This window comes from Pyrus communis, chromosome 15 (assembly GCF_963583255.1).
Source record: "Pyrus communis chromosome 15, drPyrComm1.1, whole genome shotgun sequence".
NCBI lineage: Eukaryota > Viridiplantae > Streptophyta > Magnoliopsida > Rosales > Rosaceae > Pyrus > Pyrus communis.
Window position 1 is genome coordinate 21753339 of NC_084817.1, and position 21579 is coordinate 21774917.

The following is a 21579-nucleotide window of genomic DNA, read 5'->3' on the forward strand; positions in this document are numbered from 1 at the left end:
GGATCACTCCCCTAGGTGATGTGGGATGTCACATTCACGAGTTTCATGGTGTCGGTTTAGTTATTTTTCAATATTTATCGAAATCTAAATATTTTTAAGTTAAAATGTTCATAAAATTAAATTATGATAGTCTACCTTCTTTTTTTTTCTATTACTTTAAGAAAAAATTATCGTAAATTCATTCTTTAATAATCACGCACTAAAAATTTAACCCATAAAAGTTAGAGGAAAAAAACTGTTTTTGGGTTAAAATCTATATTTTCTGGATTTAAAATGTTAGGTTTTAGAATCTCACTTAATTATTGACAAAAAAAAAAAAAATTGGTATGAGAAAAAAAATTAAAAACTAAAATTTTCAAATTTTGAAAACTAGACAAAATAACTTTCAATTTTTTATTTTTTTTGTTTTTAATTGAAAATTAAAAACAAAATAGTTTGTTTGTTTTATATAGTAGATGTGAAGTCTTTTCTTTTTTTTTTTTTTTTTTTTTTAATACATCGATATTTTTTTACACTAAAGAAAGGAAGAGTTCATCTAAACAATACAATGGGCAACCTAATTTGTTTTTAGGGACATCTTTGAAGGTACACACTACGTTCCCTTAAAGAAATTTTAGTTATGACGAGAACATGAATGGTATATCACGCGTTTTTATGTAAGTGGTAGAAAATTTTAATTTTTAAGTTATTAACTTTTTAACACTTATAACCCACCGTTTATATAAAGACATATGATGTATCATCTCGTATGACGATGATACTGCAAAATCTATCGTTTCCATGGATCTGCTCATATGCATCATTACTTCTGTTGCTGGGCGCAAAGAGACAAGTAATTCTCAAGTACCAGGGTACCACTGACATTTGAAGATATTTCTTAAAAAAAATTATTCAAACATCGTTTAGCTATCTAAATATCTCCATTAATTAATGAATTTTTTTTGTCAATAAAAATATGATGAAAAGACAACTTAATATTTTATCGTACAAAAAAAAATGATGGACAATAATATAATTTTACATGTCCAAATTTTACTGTTTTTTATTGAAGCCTCACCTACAGATGATGTTAAAATATCTCTAATATTTAAAATTAAAAAAAAAAAACCATAAAAAAAAGCCTCTCACTTCCCCAACGTTCTCTCTCTCTCCCTCTTATTTAAAAAAAAAATGTGTTCATACACAAAAAGTATATAGGTAAATGCTAGTATTAAACAAAAAAACGATGTACGTATTGAGTAATATATCAATGATAAAATGTTGATTTATTTGATAAATTTAAATAATTAAACGATATTTAATTTTTTATAAAAATAATTTTTACATGAAGATCTACAAAGTATTATTCCTAATTTAATGTGTACCAACTTTTCTTTTTTTGCTGAAGTATACTTACTTTGCTAACCTTTCCTCGAAAAGCAGAAACAAACAATATAGCCCCCACCTCCCCCTCTCTTTCTTCCCCACTTCAGCAGCACAACCTCAGACCGCCATATCAATTTTATCTCCTCCAATAACCACCCCCACCCGCCGGCGCCTCCTCCTCCTCCTCTCTCATATCAAGCACCATGAGGTCCAAACTTCAATGTGGCATCAATCTGAAGGTCATCCTCCTCTGCTGCTTCCTCATCTTCCTCCTCACCATCTTCATAACCAGATCAACCTTCTCTTCATCATCACCACCATCTTCATCCACCAATTCCTCGCAATCCCATCTCATCTCAACCTCTGAACCCCAACAACAACAACCATGCGATCAGCCCTTCATCCCAACATGCACCAAAACCCCACCATCCCTCGCCCACGCCATCATCCACTACGCGACCACAAACGTCACCCCACAACAAACCATCAAAGAAGTCTCCGTCTCCGCCGCGGTCCTTTCCCAAAAATCACCCTGCAACTTTCTAGTCTTCGGCCTCGGCTTCGACAGCCTCATGTGGACGGCTCTCAACCACGGCGGAAGAACCGTCTTCCTCGAAGAAGCCAGTTCATGGATCGACCAGATCAAACAGAAGCTGCCGGGGTTGGAGGCCTACCACGTGGCGTACGACACCAAGGTTCACGAAGCGGACAAGCTCATGGAGATGGGAAGGAAGGAAGAGTGCAGGGCTGTCGGGGATCCAAGGCTCTCAAAGTGCGAGTTGGCGCTCAAGAACTTGCCGAGCGATGTGTACGATATAGAGTGGGATTTGATCATGGTGGATGCGCCGACGGGGTACTTCGACGGAGCTCCGGGAAGAATGAGCGCCATATACACGGCGGGGCTGATGGGGAGGAACAGGGAGGAGGGGGAAACTCATGTGTTTGTGCATGATGTGGATAGAGTGGTTGAGGACAGCTTCTCCAAGGCATTCCTCTGTGAGGGGTACTTGACGGAGCAGGAGGGCAGGATCAGGCACTTCACTATTCCCAGTCACAGGGCTCGATTAGGTAGACCGTTCTGCCCTTAGATGATGATCTTCTCGAACAAATCTCTCACAAAGTTACTAGTGTTCTTCTTTTTAAATATTTTTGTCTTAAATTAATGCAAAACAAAAAGTAGTCCCGACATACTAGACATGGGAAAGAGATGCTCTCGTAAACTCTTCCACTAAGGGCATCTAATCAGGTCATTCGGATCCTGAAATTTGATTCAACGGTTAAAAATATGAATTCCTGTAAAAGTTATAATAACTTTAGTCATTGGATTAAATTTCAAGAATTCGGATCACTTGATTAGGTGACCTTAGTGGAAGAGATTAGGAGAGGATCTTTCCCTAGGCATGTGTTCATTTCCTTGGTGTGTATGCGTTCGTTTTTTTGGCCTTATGTTTGGGAGATGACTTTTACACTTGTTTTATCTTCTTATACACATACTTTTATTTTCATTAAACTGAATAAATAATCAAACAAAAAAAATGATCAAATTAAATAAGAGTGTGTAAGTGACTATAAAAATAAGTACTTATTATTACTATTTTTTTTCTTCGTAACAATTAGGTATGTATTTTAAGAGACGCGAATTAGTCTATTTGATCGGTGCAGTACCGCTTGCAACCAGAGTTTAAATCCTTCCCTTGTAGATTAAAGTACTTTTATTAAATAGATTGTAATAAAATAAAAAGGATAAAATGTTTCTTTATGTTAGAATGTGAGCGTCAATTTACCACGAAAACTATTTTGTCAATTAATTTACTCCATGAACTATTTTAAATTGGCCATTTTTGACCCCTATCCTTAAGTTTTTGAATCTCCATCGAGGATGTTAAAAGTAAAGGTAAATATGTCATTTAAAAAGGGGTGTGTCATTAAATAAGGATAAATAAAAAACAAAAGGTTCCAATAAAAAACGGGTGGTGTGAAAATAATATCCGGGAGACTAGAAAGAGAGAGGGAAATAACGTCGAAGAGAGAAGAGTTTGAGGAATTCTGCGTGTGAAATTTCATATTTCCGCTACATATTTCTTAATTCGCTCAAATGTGTTGGGAAATCCCCTAATTTCTGGAGAGGAACGTATTAAGAAGCAACCTCTTTAACTCAGCAATTCTATGGCCTCGGTATTGAGGAGTCCAGTTTGAAATTACAAAAAAAAAAATAAAACTTTGTAATATGCCTAATTACACCTAAAATAAATGAAAACAAAAATCGTAACAACAATCAACTCGGTGCAGTTATCCAATCCAGCAACAACCTGGAGAAGGAAGACACCCTCGATTCTACAGTGACCATGGCCGAAGATCGAGCCCAAATCTAACTTGATCATACAAGTCAGGATTTTATAAGCCGAAACATATAACCACAAAGAGTTCCGGCGCTCTGGATGCTTAGTATTTACTTCGTAACAAGCATGAGCTTCCTCAAACAAATTTCACAACTTCTGTAACGTGAAGGGACAAGGAAGATGACTCCATCGAGATTTCCAGGGATGGGTTGGGTCCCAGATAACACCGTTATCAGAATCTCATCACACCTTGCAGCTTCAGTTTGACCAATGAATTCCATGCTACACGGTTAAAACTGCAGTCATAGGAAATGGAGGGGAATTATATGAAAATGATTACAAGAAAATTGAATGCTATGGACAGAAAACTCTTAGCACACAGAATAGTGAATTCTTGACGCCATTGTAGTCAATTTCTTCACCTGATTTAATTTCGTACCACACCAAAGCTTGAATTCCAACTGAATTATAAAGAGGAGTACCAGCCGGGGGTAGATAAGAAACAATGATGAAATGTTGGTGACAATTTGTGGCTTTTATTCTCGCTAATGAGCATCGAGTATCATAAGCATCAAAAGAAAAAGTATAAGAGACTTGCAAAATGCAAGCAAGACTTACGTATACTTCAGCAAGGCACTTAGACAATTATGACGGCTATCAAGGCATTTTATCGCATCCCAAACTAATTGAATTATAACTAAATCTGGGTTTACAATAAGAGAACTAAGTGCCATTTTCTCTTTGGTTGATAATACACCACACGGGGCAAATCCTCAAGAATTGTACCATATGGTTTCGCAAAGGGATTTGGACAAACAGAAGGATAACCACCTAATTTCCAATTGGATTGTCCCTCAAACTGATTCGCAAGCAGCATCAATTTGAAATTCACATAATTTCTCTCTTTTTCTTTTGTCAAGAAATTGGCATAAAGTTTGACTAAGTAGAAAACCTAGGAAAAGCGATGAAACAAAATGTTCTTCAACTGTGTATACACAACAAATTAAAGAAAACGTTTTTTTTTTTCAAGAGTATCTATGCTCCACATCATGCGAACAATCAGGAAGACGCACAACTGACATGATCGTGCAGACATTCCTTTTTTCCAAATGGCAGCAACAACCAAAAAAGTGCAATCAAGTGGCACCAACAACCAAAGTAATCAGAGCATCTCCCTTGGGAGAGGTAAAATGATTGAAATGTGTGTTTTATAGCGTTAAAATCGAATTCCAACTCCAGCACACCAGAAATTTGAAATACCAAACTTACATCTCACCGGAATATGGAAAAAAAAATTGTTTGTCTAGTGGATTATTAATGCAATATCGGTAGTCATTACTATTATAAAAGGTCTAGTTAGGCTGGATGTATCTTATTTGAAGTATTATCAGTTTCTAAAATCAACGAAGGTCCTTTACGTTTGATTTCCCTTTAGAAATCTAGGCCCTAACAGGGATTGGAGCGATTCTCACCTAGTTAATAAGGTTTAACTCACACCCTATAAGTTGGGTTTCTTATCTATCAGATTCTGTTTACATCATTAATTAATTAGCTTTACTGTATTTATGTTGTTTAACTATGATAAAGCTAAATTAACAATTCCTGATGTATATTTCAGTTCCAAGAATCAAACGAAACATTTTGAATACCTACTTGTAAGATGTGGCAGATCTGCTCAGGATTTCCCGATTCTAGTTTCCCAGCTAACTAATCCTGCACATACATAATCAAAAGAAATCATCAACCAAGGTTCATTATACATCACCTAATTTGAGATTTTTCTCTCTCCAAAACAACATTTAGAATTTACAAAGATGCATGCTGCCCTAATGCCAAAACCCCGACATTCTTTTTCCTCCTTCTAACCCTACCCGTATCCCTAAATCTACTAGACCGTATCCTATAAAAATAAAAAAACTAAACCAACAATGAATAAATGAATAAACACGTATATGTTACTTTGTATAGCATATTACGGACAAGACAGGAGGAGGAAAATCTAGAATGTAATAAAAACAAGATATCCGTAGGCACTGAATCCTAAGTGGCATAAACAGTTCATTCTACAGAACTGGACAACCAAAGACTACAAGACTTACATAAGATAGAACAAGCAGCAGGTTTATCCGGGCACTGGAGGTTTCTCTTGGGGAAATTTAAGTTCTGGATGAGAGTTACTGAGCTTCACCAACAGCTCATTGCAGGTAATGCTTGCTCCTTTTGATGTTTCTTGGGAAAAAGTTGGGAGAATCTTCATCACATCAACATCGTCTGAGATTTCACAAAGGCATTCCAAGATGGTAGAAGTTATTTCTGAGTCGAGAACGACACCCTTGTCTGCCATCTGATGAAGCAAATTAACGATTTCTTCTGTTTCACCCTTTAAACAATAGCCCTTTAGTAAAGAATCGAAAACAAAGGCATCAGGTTCAACACCACAATCAATCATCTTCTTGAGAACCATTTTAGCCTCATCCAAAAGCCCAAGTTTCGAGAACCGGCTTACTAATATGGAAAAGGTAAAGGCATCAGGAGTTAAATCCATTTTACACATGTCCTGCAGCAAGCCCTTAGCAGATTCAACATCTCCTGCTTTTAGAGTTCCATCAATTATTGTATTAAACGAGACCAGATTTGGCACACAATTTGTACGCCTCATCTCATCAAATAGCATCCTAGCTTGCTCCACACTACTCTCCTTGCACAGGGATAGCATCAAAATGTTGTAGTCAATCAAAGTAGGACTAACCCCAGAAGCTCTCATTTGACTAAAGAGTCCTTTTGCAAACCTAAGCATATGAGTTTTACAAAATCCACTGATCAAGACACCGTAAGTAATTTCATTCGGAACCAATCCCAAGTCAAGTGCACGTCTCCAGAATTTGATGGCCTCGCCCATAAATCCTTCCTCTAGACATGCACCTATCAAAGCATTATAAGTACCTAAGTTACCTGCAATGCCCCTTTCAACCATAGTATTATAAATATCCCTAGCTTTATCAAGATTGCCTTCCTTGCAGAGTCCAATAATTAGCATGTTATATGTGATAACATCTGGCTCAAGAAATTTCTCATCTTTTGATATCATACTGAAAAGTTCCATTGCCTCATCTACCTTCCCGCGACATGAAAGCCCCATCAGTAACACGTTGTATGTAATTACATCAGGCTGTTTACCCTTACCCTTCATCATTTCAAAAATCTTAAAAGCCTCATCCACCAAGCCTTGCTTGCACAGTCCATCAATCATAACATTGTACGTTACAGTGTTAGGCTCTTCACCCCTCGATAGTATTAGACTGAATAGCTCCATGGCTTTTGTAGCCCTTCCACTTTTGAAAAGCCCATCAATTAAGCCTGTATAAGTAATAACATCAGGGAGAACTCCACACTCTATCATATCATTTAACATCGCGGTGGCTTCTTTCCATTTCCCTATCTTGGAGAGATTATTTATGAAACAACTATATGTAACCACATTCGGCAGAATACCCTTCTTTAACATCTCATCAAAAATTTCTTTGGCTCTATCGAAACTCCCTTTATCACAAAAAGCACTTATAATGGTACTGTACACTACAACATCCGCTTCCAAACCCTTTTGCTTCAATTCCTCCAACAAACCCATCGCCTCATCCACTCGACCATCCTTGCAGAATCCATTGATCAAAGTGCTGTATGTCGTCACATTTGGCTCAGAACCAGACAACTCCATATCAACCAGCAACTCAGTTGCTTCTTTCAAAATTTTCACCCTGCACAATCCGTTTATAAGAATGTTGTAACTAACAATATCCGGGGTTACATAATTTCTTCCCGTTACACGAAACAACTCAATCGCCTTGTCAACCTCATCGTTAGCACACAAACCCTTCAATGTAAGATTCAGAACAAACGCATTTAACTGAAATCCACGCTTTAACAACAATCCCAACACCCCGGGTGCGAATTCGGGGTGATGGGAGTTAACAAAACAAGCTACTAAACAACTCAATGATATAAAACTCGGACGAAGACCAACACTGGTCATCTTACTATAAACAGAAAACGCCAATTCATAATTTTTCGACTTTGTGAGAGTGTGCACGAGCAAATTACAGGCTGCCCCAGAAGGCAAGTGGTTCGTATCGACGGCGCGGAGGAAACCCGAAACCGCCTCGGAAACCTGAGGGTCGGACTTCTCACAGTGAAACCTCAATTGGGTTTCAATATCAGAGGTAGAAGTGATAGATGGGAGTGAAGAGAAGTGCCTTGAGTAAACGCAGAAGCCATGGGAGGGGAAGTTACAGCTAGGGTGCAGTTTAAGAAGTTGCTTTATCATCATTTTGAATATGTAACTCGGAGGATTGGTGACGGTGGTACCTTAGCCGACGCCTCCGCCGCCGCCGCCGACCCCGCCGCACACCAAAAATGTTGTTGATGGAATTAAAGCAAGCATGCCGAGCTCTTGAGAGAGAGAGAGAGAGAGAGAAACGCTGAAAAGTTAAGACATTTTTTGTCTCTGATTTTTGTTATTGAGTGGAGCAGGGCATGTGAGTTTTTGGGTGGGCTTTCATACAGAACGATTGGGCCTTATTTGGGCTGGGCTTTTGACTCATAGGAGCAGCTGCAGTAGGATTAAACCTTTTCATTGGTGTGATTTTCTCTATCTTAACCTTTCCTGTTATCTATCTATCTATATTACCGAAAGATTTTTCAGTGTGACCGTTACACTAGCTGGTACACCACGTGTCCTTATATAAATAGTAGGTTATATGTGTTAAAAGCTTAATAACTTAAAAATTAAAATTTTTCATCATTTACATAAAAACACATGATGTATCATTCGTGTTCTCGTCACAACTAAAAATTTCTCCTATATTACCAAGGGAGAAGCCCTTATGGTTAAATTTTCTTAAAACTCCAAAAATGTCCTTGTCAACAAAGCCAAAAAATAATAATAATCAATTGTCAAAAGTGAGGGTGTTTTGTAAAACTACAATGTGTATAAATTTAAGAATTTTAGAGAGAAAAGGAAGTGGTATGTTTTTTTTCATCTAAGTTTCAAGGTTCGCTTGAAAGTAAGAGATTTTAGGTTCGAATCTTACGGATGATGAATTCGATACCAAATTAGACTGTCCATTGTGTGGCTTAGCCGAATTCTCCTTCCCCCATAATGTAGAATATCGATGTACTTAAAAATAAATAAAAATTTCAGTGTTCGCAAACAAAGAGGAGCGATTTCATTTGATTAACAATTTCATTGAGTCTTCCTAGATAATTAGACACCAACTTCAAAGCCTCATTGTGCATAGCTCTATAGACCAAAGGATATGAAGATGGTTTTCATCTTCACTACCCAAAAATGGGAATTTTCTCCACCGAAGATAGGAGTTTGGAGACTTGTAGAACCACTTGAGTTGCTGGATCTTGCCATGGCTATTTGGTGTTTGTGTTTAGGTTTTGCTCACTCACTTCTCTCACACAATACGCCGAATTAAAGCGCACGTCACAGTTATTATATATTATTTTTCTTTAACAAAACTGCTATATAGCATAAATTTAACTAAATTTTGTTAAGTTATGCTTAAAGTTGAAGTCAGATAGTCTCTTGAAGATGACTTTTATGAGTTTAGCTCTTTAAACTAGTGAAAAGAAAAGAAAACTGATGAAAAAAGGTTTGAAAACTTTAAGTTTTAAAGATAATAACAAAATAAAGGGTAAAGTGAATAGTACTATGATTGATTTTTTAATGTAAAAATGTGATTTTTTGTTAAAATGAATAGTACCGGAAACTTTTTGTTAAAGTTTCCTTTAAAGAATCTCTTGAAGATGATCTTATCTAGACACTTTTAAGCTCTTTAAAACTTTAAAAGTTTTATGTACAATGTAAGCCACCCGATTATATTATATATCAAACGAAAACTACACTAGTGTGAACGTAGCCTTGTTTATAAGTGTTCATAACAGAAAACGTTTTTAGAGAAAATAATTTTGGTTTTGAAGACACTTCATGCTTTTAGAGAGTAATTTTGGATTTCAAAACATCTAGTACCTCTTTTAAGAAACATTTTAAATATTTTTATAAAATTTACTTGTATTTTTATTAAGTATTAATTTCAAAAATACTTTCATAAAAAAAATCGCATTTAGTTATTTTAAAGTATTTATAAACGAGTATAAGGTATTTTTGGTGGTCGAACAGAGCACTGAGTCCACCCACATCCAAACGCGATCCCTATCTAAAACACACGCTCCCTCCCCTCTTCCATTAACCAAAGTCTTGTCCTTCCCCTCAGGCTGTCCGCCAAGGCAGTACAGAGAGAGTGCCGACCATGTCGAAGACGAAGAAGCAATTGATGTCATCAGCTCCGTGGAGGGTGGAAGAAGAGGCGGAAGCTGAATTCCCAGAAGGGAAGCTAAAAGTGACGAGCCAGCCAGGGTCGACTCCAACCATGCACGTCCCTCGCAAGAAAACCAAGCGCTCTCAAGACCAAGACGATCAAGATTCTCTCACTGAGATTGACCCTGAGCTCCGATACAGCTTCCAGCGCAACTTTCAGGTCCTTTCAAGTTGTCCCAATTCGCAATTTCATTAATACTCAAACTATCTGTTAATTTGGTTGGTTTTGTTTATTTATCTGCTTTGAATTAGGGACAGAAAACTGTATTTCAATTGAAAATTTGAAATTTGTTTGGGTATTCTGAAATTTTCAATTTCGCAGTAATTTCTGGAACTTTTCAGTTTTCTACTTTTTCTGGGTTGTGCGTGATTATTGTGTGCTGCCTATTTTTATTTTTATTTTTATTCGAGAGATATTGAGGGGAGCGGTGGCGCAATGGAAATGTTGCTTCTTTGTTATCAAAATGACGCGGGTTAGAGTCGTATAAACACCCTCTTTACAAAGCAAGAGTAAGGCTTTGTCCGATAGACGTTCCTCCCACTATCGCAAAATGAGGAGCCTCGTTGGCTTTACCTTTTTATCGAGTCATATCCTAAATTGGTCTAATTTAAACTACGTGAGGGGCATTCAAACTCGGGTGCACGGGGGATTCACTACTGTAGCGGCTACGCCCAGGTCCGCACCTGCCACTTTGTTTGTACATAAATGTGGTTGTCAGTAGTTTACAATTCAGTTCTTGGGTTATTCTATAACCAGCCGTTGTGTTACGATCTTTCTGTACCTGATGCATGACGATTTGTGCGTATTAGAGTCATAATGTTATTGATAAATTTTGAAGTTGTAAGCTTCAAATGCTTCATGTATGCAGGAGGTGTATTAGAAGAATCGAGTCTCGTGTTGCAAATCTTGAAGTGGGCAGGATTGCGTATCTTTCCTGGATTAAAGACTTAGCTCATAGCTCATTAAGTCATTTTGTCATTATAGATATATAATAATAATAGTACTACCAGGACGTTTTAGCCCAAAACAATAATATCGGCAGTTTGAGGAACTTTATTTACATATATTCACATGAAATGAGTCCTATTATGTTTGAATTTGTTGGTTCTCATGCTGCAAGCCTGCAACACATGCTTATGAGTGGGTGGGAGTGGGTGGTAGGGACTATTAACCGAAACATGAATGCTGAAACCAGATTTCAGTAAACCCATCTGGTAGTGTTTCAGAAACGTTTTTTTTTTTCCTATTTAGTTGCAATTAGTGAAGGAGCACAAGCTCTAGGTAAATCTGGAAGCAAGCCATGGCAATAGAATATGAGTAGGATGGTAAAAAACTTGGACTCGTTGGAACAAACTTGCTATTAGTCTAGCGGCATTTCTCTCCACTTTGGTAGAAGAGGTCCCCAGTTCAAATTCTCCTTGCCCCACATTAGGCCAAAAATTGACTTTGTCAGTGTTTCTCATCTATTTCAGTAATTTAAAATACAGTCTAAGAAACTGTGGATCCTGTATTGAATTGACGATCTAGCAGCTGCTCAGTTATGTGTTTTAGATTATCTGCATTTACATAAATATTTTCTTGGTTCTCTATGTTTGATCTCTTAGACATAATTTCCATGGTTCCATCTCATTTTTCTTTATATCTTGTTAGTTTGCATATGAATCTGTTATTTGACAAGTTTAAGCATGACAAACTCGGTTTGCAGTTCCTTCAACGGGTGTTTAGCATTGACACTGTCGTGAAACCTCTTCCTCCTGCCATGGCATACAATGTCTCCCGCAACTTGAACTTCTTCACTCGTATCTTCACACAGTTCTTTGGTACGTATATCTGCTTCACTGTGTGGATCCCAAGTTGATGAAGCATTAAGCATAGATAACAAAAAGTTCGACTCATAATTTAGAAGGGTGATATGTAGATTTAAACTGTTTATATCTTATTAAACTAAGTGAGAGTAGTTTTCTTTCACTGTGGTTCAGTTTCATTATAATACGGGAGGGTAAACTTTCGTGCTCATGATTGGCAAACAATACTTCTGACCCAAATTATGAGTCAAACTTTTTGTGGATATGCATATACATTACGCCTGATTCCTCGCTCGGAAGCCGGTTAATTGAAAACTTGGCCATACGATAAAACTTTGGCATTGTAACAACCAGTTAATTTGGTTTCTTTTATTGCAGATCCTGAAGGTATTGCAAATGCGCAAAAGTCACTTGGGCTAGGACAGGAAGAAAAGGTTCGTAAGGTTCGTTGATGCATATCGAGGAATCTAGAGTTGAGCTATAACATTTTGTAATCTAGTTTTGAATCTGTTTAATTTGATCTCACAATTTAAATGGCAGCAGTTTGGTAAAAAAAAAGGGGCAACACTAATGGTATGAATTTCCTTGTATTATCGATGGTATCCTTCTTATAAGAGTCTCTTGTATACAATTATGTATGTGGGATAATGTTTTATGTTAAATAGTCTGGTAACACAAGAATCTTAAACTCGTTAATTTTAACAAGTCAGGTTGGGGTTTGAATTCTTAAAGCCCTTTTAAGATAATTTGGGTGCCAGGACAATCGTTAGAATAACAAGTTCGACACAAACACAACAAATACGACCCGGTTGGCTAACCTAGCCACTCATCTTAGAGCATCCCCAATGGGAGCTTTATCCTCCATGAGGCTACCACATTTCTAGTTTTAGTGAGAAATTTCATCCCCAATGAGCCGAAAAATGGGGTTAGATTCACCACTCGGGCTAGCAACTTCCTTTCTTAGGTAGCATAAAATTGGGCTACATCTAGCCCCAAAAAACAGTGGGTCCCACAAAAAAATAGGAACCCATGTGAGCAAAATTCAATCACTCTCCCTCCATTTGCAAACACACTTATGCTCTCCTTTTATTATTTTTTTAATTTTTTTTTCTTACTTATTTTTCTTGCAATTTGGTTAATTAATGATTGTTTTAAATTCCATAAGAATTAAAATTTTAAATTGATTTATCGTTCATGGGCATTGATGGGTAAAATTTTCAAATATTTTTTTTCTCAAAATTGTTTGATACTAATTTATCAATTGGTGCTAGGTAAATTGTTGTGTTATACATGAAGATAAAATTATTTCAGAGGGCAAAGTGAGGGTTTGTTTCTTTCAACAGACGAGATTGAGATAAAGGAATCTAATCCAACGAACGATTCATAAGTTATGAAATCTAACTTTGTCACAATTTGAACATTTTAGGTTGAAGGGTTCATAAAAAATAAAAAAAAAATTTAATATAGCACGTCCAAAAATCAATTTAAGAAAAGCTAACAAAAAAAAAAATACATCGCTTAATCAAATTACTATATAAATAAATATATATAGCCTCATATAGAGCCCGAAAGATGTAGCCCCTCATTGGGAGAAATTCTTTTATAAAGCCTCCTTAGAGCTCTAAAATGGGATATATCCACCACTTTTCCAACCCCATATAGAGCCCCTCACTAGGGATGCTCTTATGTCTCCAATTGATCATCTGCTTTTTACAAGTAAATTTCAAGCTAAAAAAAGGCCCGACATTGTTCCCAAAAGAGCGGTAGATTATGAGCTAGTACAGCGACAAGGCATTTTAGTTGTTGATGCACAATATCCTTTTGTATATAAGGAGTCACACTACTCATACAATATCCTTTTGTTGGGTTCCATTTGAAGTACAAGTGTTGCTTCATATGTACAACTTGATATCACATTAGAGAATATGTCGTTTGTTAAAAGATGATTGGGGCGACCTTGAAATATCGTTCAATGATCCAAATCGTTTATATTCTTATTTAAAGATCATAATAATAAGTTATATTAACATAACATATAATTGGTTTAACCAATTGATTATCATTACAAACATTCAACATTAAGGGAATTAATTACTATGTTAGCTAGAGATTCAATCATCTTTTATTTTGGTAGTGAGTAGTTTTTTAACAGTCGAGAATAAACTACCAAATACCCCCGAAGTACCCCACCCCCACCCATCCGAACTATTTTTCATGGAGATTAAAAGACAACTTAATACCACCTTCCCATTAGATTTGAGAGTCCGTTAAGTGGTGTCATGTGAGCTACATGTGATACATTTTTAAGGACAAACTTGTCTTTCTATCTCACCACGTCCATGAATTTAGGCACTGATATATTTGGGGTTCTCATCTTGTTTCCACACCGTCAACTTGTGCTTCAAAAAGTTCATCATCCAGAACAGTTACATTTACACCACTTAACAAAAATTCATATGAAATTCTCTAAAATCTAACGGCAGAAAAGTATTTGTTTGTCGTGTAAAAATAGTTCGAAAGAATAATCAACAATCTTGTATATTGTCAATATTGTTTGTACGTCTAAATAACATCACTCTTTATGGTTATAGGTCGAATTCAAGAATAAAAATCGAACAAGATGAAGTTGCCACGATGGATTGTTAGCAAGCAACCGATTGGTCACGAGATACTAGTGATCATGATCATGATCATCACCGCTGATTCAGAGTTAAAAATAGAAGCATACACATGACCCCAACTAAAAGTTGATCCTTCCTTACTTGTTCCAGCTCGAAGTTGCTCACTCTCACAACCACGAACCGTATATTGCATGAATTGCATAATAGCCAAACCAAAAAGTCAAAACTCCCCCCAAAAAATGACTATATATATACAAAACTGCATGCACCAATTGTATAATTAGTATCTCAGAAGTTAGGGTTCCAACTGATATATCAAAACATGAGTAGGGCTAGAAAATTCTGCGACTTGGGTTTGTTTGCAATAGTTGTAGTAGTTGTGTGGCTGCAGGGTTTGAGTGGCAGAGTTTGGTCGCAGCCGCAGTCGACAGCCCAAGTGCCTGGTTTCTTCATTTTTGGTGACTCGTTGGTTGACAATGGGAACAACAATGGGATAATAACACTTTCTAGGGCAAATTATAGACCTTATGGCATCGACTTCCCTCTTGGTGTCACTGGCCGCTTCACCAATGGTAGAACCTATGTTGATGTCCTAGGTAATATACATACATACATACATACATATATATATATATATTCATTCGTATATAACAAACTAATATACGTACGTACTTCGTTTAGTTTACATCAAACTATAAGCTAATGTATGTTTATATATTCCGGTGGCAATTGCACTTGCAGCTCAGCTTCTTGGATTTCCAACTTATATTCCGCCCTATTCGAGAACACGCGGAGCTGCACTGCTGAGGGGAGCCAATTTTGCATCCGGTGCAGCTGGTATCCGAGAAGAAACGGGAGACAATCTAGTAAGAACACTTTTTTACTAACCTTACAAATTGTCAAACTCAAAATTATGAATGATAAACTGAGAGAGAGATTTTGCAGGGTGCTCACATGTCCATGAACCAACAAGTTGCAAACTTTGGGAATGCAGTGCTAGAAATGAGAAGATTCTTTAGAGGAGATGCCAATGCACTCAACACCTATCTTAGCAGATGCATCTTCTATTCTGGGATGGGAAGTAATGACTACCTTAACAACTATTTTATGCCCAGCTTCTATACATCTAGCTCCGATTACACCACGCAAGCGTTTGCTGCTGTACTCCTTCAGGACTACTCACGCCAACTCACGGTAATTAACCTGTGAATCCGTTTTCTATCTACAGTATTCCTATAGCTTCCTACATAATTGTCCTACATTTTAACTTGGACACGAAGAAAGAGAGCAGCATTTAGCTAATGCGCCTAAACCCTAATTACAAACTGATATTATAAAACTTAATTTCAATGAGGTACGTTTACGTAGAAAACAAATTTAATACTAAACTTATGAACTATTGTTGTTAAGTATTCTTTTGGTTACAGCAATTATATTCACTGGGAGCTCGGAAGGTGATTGTAACTGCTGTTGGCCAAATCGGTTGCATACCATATCAACTAGCAAGGTTCAATAGCAACAGCAGCCGCTGCAACGAAAACATCAACAAGGCTATCCTTATTTTCAACTCAGGCCTCAAAAAACTGGTTGACAACTTCAATGGTGGTCAATTGCCTGGGGCCAAATTTGTTTACCTCGATGCTTATCAAAGCACCTTTGATCTGTTTCAAAATCCCACTGCTACTGGTAATACCTTCTCTACTATAAAATCCCATCTCTTTCGCTCCACACCATATCAAAAATTTATGCTGCACGTGTCAAGATTTCAAAGTCTAGCCAACTGACCACTACTAACACACTAGTATTGCCCCAACTTAATCACATGCACAACCCGATAATGTTAGGTTTTATCAAAAAAGGTTTTCGTGTATTAGTAGCGGAACCATTCATTCATAAGCAGTAATGTATTCGGTCAAATTGCCGATGTGGAGATTAACGCTGCTGCAATTTTTAAACAATGGTGCAGGGTTTGAAGTGATAGACAAGGGTTGTTGTGGAGTAGGAAAGAACAATGGGCAGATAACTTGTCTACCTCTTCAGCAAGCTTGTACGGATCGCACAAAGTACTTGTTTTGGGATGCCTTCCATCCAACAGAGGTAGCAAACATTTTGCTGGGCAAGGCATCATTCAGTGGTTCCAATCAACAATCATATGCTTACCCAATCAATATTCAACAACTGGCAATGCTTTGAAAGCCAAGCCAATATAAGGCTTTTGGAACTTCATCCATGCAACAACCTCATCACTGATTAATTTCATGAATTATCAATTTCTTTGATGCTTTCCAGCTGATTGCTAATTTAATAATGTGAAAGTGTTGTCAATTCATGTGGTTATATCACCATTAGTGGAAATATATAATTGAATTATCTTCTGAAGCTAGGAAGGATTCCTTGAATTATCTTTTACAACTTCGATATATTCAATAAATGTAGTCTAGAAGATTAACTATGTTCATGTTCAATCAAATTAATAATTAGTGTAGCCCTCTTGCTGAAGTTGGTGCGGAACTCTTTACAAATCATCGTTGTCAATTGTTAATGTCTAAGTGCAATAACAATCGGATTCATAATTTTTATTTTTCTCGTTTAAAATCGTGCTTTAAGTGCTTTTAACAATGAGGAGAATTTTGAGAAGGTTATTTGTTAAAACCCGAAATTATATTTGTTAGCCTAACCCTAGGGCCCATTGACTATTTTATTGATCTCAAAAGGTCATGGTAAGAAATCTACCAAATCTCCATGAAAGGTGAAACAAAAAATGAAAAACAAAAAAAGAAGGATAAATGTATAATAAATGAGAGGAGAAGGATAATCTACCACTACTAGCCGGTTCCAAAACAACTACCTAAAGTTTTAAACCAATAGTGGTAGTAGAAGTACATGCATCAACTCTTTGACGTGTAACATTTTTCTGTAAACTTAAACGACCACATTTTCTACTGGTTCCTTTCGATGTCAAGAGTGGCAAGCTGCTGTTTGTTCATGGGATAAACCTACGTACGGTCCCGGGTGAAAGCTTTCCTCCCAATTATGATGTTCACTGCTGCGGTCGGGTGGAATGCATCCCAGAAGATATATTGGTCTCGATTTCAGCACGGTGTTTGGAGAGGAAGACATGTAACTTGGCCTCTGTTACGGCCAAGACCGCAGCATCCGCGGTTTGCAACAATGAATCCTCCAAACAAAATTTCACAAAATATTGTAATCGCTAATATAATTGAACTTCAATTTCATTAAGGAATGACCTGAAGGTAAATAGTAGCAAGGCATACCATATGTTCTAGGATCGAGAAACATGTCTTCGAACATACGAGCAATATCAATGTAAATGAACTTTGAACCAGGTAAGTTGGTATTAAGATTGTTGATCTTTGTCTTCACGTTAGCATCAAAAGGTAGAACAAGGCGATTAACTTCGTCTGAGCAGGTTCCACTTGGATTTCGGGCTAAAATACTTGGAATGCAACCCAGTCTCCCTAATCCAGCAATAACAAATTTTCGGGCACCAAGATTGTAAAGCCTCTGTAACATATCACATATATTAGTAGGATGCTTAGGTAATTGTAGGAGAAGTTTATGCATGTGATGTTAATAAAGTTAGAGTATCCAACGCAAAACCAATTTACAGTAGGCGGAGTGCCCCTAACTTGTACCAGCTATATGATTGATAACGCTTCAAATACGCAATGTAAGTTTGTCATACAATCTAACCATATGGAGGTTCTAGTTTAGGAGGTGAAGTTCTTACAGTGAGCTGCCGTGTATATTCTTGAGCCAAGAGATCAGCATATTGTTGGGCATTGTAATGATTCCTAGTTGGATAGTTGGGCATAAGGTAATTATTTAGGTAGTCATTGCTGCCCATTCCGACGAAGAAGATGCACTTGGCAATCAATCGAGCAGCATCATCGACACCAAGATTGTCTGTTATCTGATCAAGTGTATTCTGAAAGTTCCTTATTTGTTGACCAAAAGGTATTCTTCCCACCTGCAGAAAACAATTGTGACAAAATAATTCTAGTCCTTTAGCTACAAATTTAAGATTTTCTTTGAAACAATTGCATGCAAATTTATGGTTCTGCCAAATCCATACAAAGTTTAAGATAAATAAATAAATATTGAGTTAGGTAATTAATAAACTATGAAGCATGAAGTGGTTAATTAATTACAAAGTTTCTGCCAGTGGCATCAAGGATTCCAGCAGCTGCAGATGCATAGTTGACTCCATGAAGCATTTGATCTCCAGAAGCTTCAGAGTGAGCAGGAATCAGGGGAAGTCCTAGCAGGTCAGCTGCAGGAGGAACAAATTAATTTTTTTTTAAATGATAGAAAAATGACAATAATGTTTAAGTTGTTTTTCACATAATGGAAATACTGCCTGGTTTATGCTCTAATGAGGAATGTAAGGAAGTTTCAAAATCAGAAAGTATGGATATATAGAAACATACCACCTTGTCCATTAGGATATTGAACCACATACATGGGACGATTCATGTTATTTCTCATAATATACATAAATTATAAGCTTGGCTCTCTTATCATTTTAATTTATGTGTAATTAACGAGTAGATTACTATATTATTTCAGAGATTAAGAACATAGACCAACCCAATTGGTCAATTCTATATTAGTAAATATTTACACATAACAAACTTATGCAAAAAATAGAGTTTTGTACCAACCCAATTGGTCTATTTTAAGTAAATCAAGTAAACTCTACCTTAAATAAAATAAAAACAAAAAATAAATACACTTTTTGACTGAAATATATGTCAATCTTAATATGCTGAACTGATCATAACAAAACATAACATTAAGAGAGAGAGAGACCTATGTCATCAACCATGGTACGTAACCATTGGAAAAACGACCAGTAGGACCGCCATTGAAATCAATGCCATAAGGGAAATAGTTGGCCTTGGCAAATGACGGAAGGTCGTTGTTATTGCCATTTTCAGTGAGTCTTCAAATACAAACATGGCTGGCACTGTTTCTGACGAGGATCTCCTCCCACCGCCACCGTCAGCTGCTGATGGTGATGGTGATGATGAGTTCACGTCTTGGCACCAAACTACTTAGAAGGTGTCTAGCCATCAATGACTGAATATTGATGTTGAGATGGTAATGTAGGGAACACAGAGAGATCTAGAGAGATGGTTGTGGTGTTGAATTTGCAAGAGGAGATAGCATGCAGTGATGATTTAATAGGCATGGCAAGGTGGTGGCTGTGAATGTGATAAATGTTTTCACCTGTTCACGTCTGCAGTGATTAAATACAAATTTACTCTCCCAAGCATCCTTCTCATTTTCCAAATTTAATATCCTAACCCTGTTCTAAATTCTTGAAAATTTTCTACCTCTCTCTCTCTCACACATAATTTGAGAGAAATGCTAACGAGACTCTCTCAAAGTGGGATTTTTTATGGGCTCTCTGTCACCTCACAATTTAACGTTAATTCTCGTGCTAACATTATAAAACATTGCTTCAAAACTATGAGACAGCAAAGAGTTATAGAGAGTCCCACTTTTGAGAAATTTTCATTAACATTTCTCATAATTTGATAGCCATTTCTGTGCAACGAATTAATATCCAAGCCTAATTAGGTGGTGCACAAATTTTTATTTATTTTTTATTTTTTTTTAACAAGCGATATTATCTACTCTGAATGAGAGAGGGTGAGTTTCGCCTCACAATGGATTAGCAATAATTTGGTTCAAATTCGCATTTGACGAAAATCGAACATAAAACATCTCACTTCCAAGTAAAGACGAATACCACTAGATCGTAAAACTAAGTGACAAGTGGTGCACAAATTAACACGTAAATAATTGGCTAAGTTAAGGTAGTAGTTTGGGCGTTATTTTTTTGTTACTATGCTGATATATATCTTGTACTCACCGGATTGATATTTGATAACATGTTAACAACTTTTTAACTAATTAAGCTTAAGGATTTGAGCTTGCCATCATTACGATGATATCTCCGTCTTATAAATTGGTAGGTTAGATATTAATTATGTATTGTAGTGCACGTAAGTTCTTGCTTAAGTTCAAGACAGCACGAATTCTCTTTGTACAGCAAATTACGTTCATTGCGTTCGATTAGAGTATTTTACTTTGAAGACGTAAAACTGAGGATGCAATTGACAAGGAATCGTTATTGGCAATCCGAAATAAAAATAAACTTATGAGGAACGCAAAATGAGATTTTTAGGATGCCAATAACAGTTCTTGATTCTAAAATATTTTCATATTAAAGTTTAAAATCTCCCACTAACACGTCAAATCTTTCGAAATGAAAAATGTTAGGGATGCCTATATTTGTATCATATTAGTGTACTGATATGCCTAGTGATGTGTATTATCCTTCATCAACTAATAAATTTATCTGTTTGAAAGTTAATATTATAAATCATTTGTCACTTCAGATGATATACTAATATAATATCATCGTATTATGTGATCTCCCTAGCATTACTCTTAAAACTATTTTTCTAAATTGAGCTAGTGCACTAGCACTCGCGGAATGCAAGACTCCTAAAACCTAGCGCACTTAGGAAAGGACCAACCAAGACGTACGCAGTCACACAAGAAATACTAGGATCCTCGCCGGATCCTTCAATCACCCGATTGTGTGGTAAAAAAATCATTGTAAATTTTTATATTTAAAATTGAATATAAACAGTACTTAACAAAAACTGACCGCATAATGTACGATGAATAGATGTGATTGGAGGATTCCCGAGATCCTCACAAAGAGGATCTGACGAGGATCCTCTCTCCTTATTTTATTTTATTTTTCAAAGAAACTTGGAATTAAGTTGGATATTTTTTTTTTTTTGGAGTGCCCCAGGGTATCTCCGGTATTCCGAGTGTTTCAACCGCACTAGATTAAATATTTTCACAACTAAGCTCTGTGTGTGAGTCTTGAAGGGGAGAGGAAAGGAGAGCTGATCGATTGGTGGTGTTGAAAGCGGATTCAGAGGTTGGCAGGTTCCCATGCAACTCCTAACTCCAAGTTTGTTGTGGGACGGTGGTTATGCATGCAGGGCAGGGCAGGGCA

The 21579-nt window shown here is 36.7% G+C and overlaps 4 protein-coding genes and 1 pseudogene across 4 annotated transcripts; 3 read left to right on the forward strand and 2 right to left on the reverse strand.

Moving 5' to 3' along the window:
• Positions 1–1446: 1446 nt before the first annotated feature.
• LOC137716783 (glucuronoxylan 4-O-methyltransferase 3-like) lies at positions 1447–2606 on the forward strand. The gene has a single exon (XM_068456163.1). It carries the CDS (start codon positions 1569–1571, stop codon positions 2451–2453), a length of 885 nt encoding a protein of 294 aa, XP_068312264.1. The 5' UTR covers positions 1447–1568; the 3' UTR covers positions 2454–2606.
• An 818-nt stretch (positions 2607–3424) lies between these two features.
• On the reverse strand, positions 3425–8148 carry LOC137718244 (pentatricopeptide repeat-containing protein At4g28010). Its single transcript, XM_068457756.1, has 3 exons — positions 5804–8148; positions 5358–5417; positions 3425–4000 (listed from the first exon to the last, which is right to left on the reverse strand). Exon 1 carries the CDS (start codon positions 8026–8028, stop codon positions 5827–5829), a length of 2202 nt encoding a protein of 733 aa, XP_068313857.1. The 5' UTR covers positions 8029–8148; the 3' UTR covers positions 3425–4000; positions 5358–5417; positions 5804–5826.
• Positions 8149–9901: 1753 nt separating this feature from the next.
• On the forward strand, positions 9902–12523 carry LOC137718308 (uncharacterized). Its single transcript, XM_068457830.1, has 3 exons — positions 9902–10246; positions 11793–11907; positions 12271–12523. The coding sequence occupies exons 1-3, from the start codon at positions 10019–10021 to the stop codon at positions 12342–12344; spliced, it is 417 nt and encodes a 138-aa protein (XP_068313931.1). The 5' UTR covers positions 9902–10018; the 3' UTR covers positions 12345–12523.
• Positions 12524–14835: 2312 nt separating this feature from the next.
• LOC137716789 (GDSL esterase/lipase At1g33811) lies at positions 14836–16706 on the forward strand. Its single transcript, XM_068456168.1, has 5 exons — positions 14836–15109; positions 15255–15379; positions 15459–15707; positions 15941–16199; positions 16480–16706. Exons 1-5 carry the CDS (start codon positions 14836–14838, stop codon positions 16704–16706), a joined length of 1134 nt encoding a protein of 377 aa, XP_068312269.1.
• A 746-nt stretch (positions 16707–17452) lies between these two features.
• Positions 17453–21166, reverse strand: LOC137717189 (GDSL esterase/lipase At1g71691-like; annotated as a pseudogene).
• Between the last annotated feature and the right edge of the window lie 413 nt (positions 21167–21579).

What these genes read in the sequence shown, in the direction of transcription:
- LOC137716783 (XM_068456163.1), top strand. Translation starts at nt 1,569, where the DNA reads ATGAGGTCCAAACTTCAATGTGGCATCAATCTGAAGGTCATCCTCCTC.
- LOC137718244 (XM_068457756.1), bottom strand. Translation starts at nt 8,028, where the DNA reads ATGATGATAAAGCAACTTCTTAAACTGCACCCTAGCTGTAACTTCCCC.
- LOC137718308 (XM_068457830.1), top strand. Translation starts at nt 10,019, where the DNA reads ATGTCGAAGACGAAGAAGCAATTGATGTCATCAGCTCCGTGGAGGGTG. An exon ending in GCTTCCAGCGCAACTTTCAG is followed by an intron (nt 10,247 to 11,792) that starts GTCCTTTCAAGT and finishes CTCGGTTTGCAG; the next exon opens with TTCCTTCAACGGGTGTTTAG. An exon ending in TATCTTCACACAGTTCTTTG is followed by an intron (nt 11,908 to 12,270) that starts GTACGTATATCT and finishes CTTTTATTGCAG; the next exon opens with ATCCTGAAGGTATTGCAAAT.
- LOC137716789 (XM_068456168.1), top strand. Translation starts at nt 14,836, where the DNA reads ATGAGTAGGGCTAGAAAATTCTGCGACTTGGGTTTGTTTGCAATAGTT. An exon ending in AACCTATGTTGATGTCCTAG is followed by an intron (nt 15,110 to 15,254) that starts GTAATATACATA and finishes TTGCACTTGCAG; the next exon opens with CTCAGCTTCTTGGATTTCCA. An exon ending in TCAAAATCCCACTGCTACTG is followed by an intron (nt 16,200 to 16,479) that starts GTAATACCTTCT and finishes ACAATGGTGCAG; the next exon opens with GGTTTGAAGTGATAGACAAG.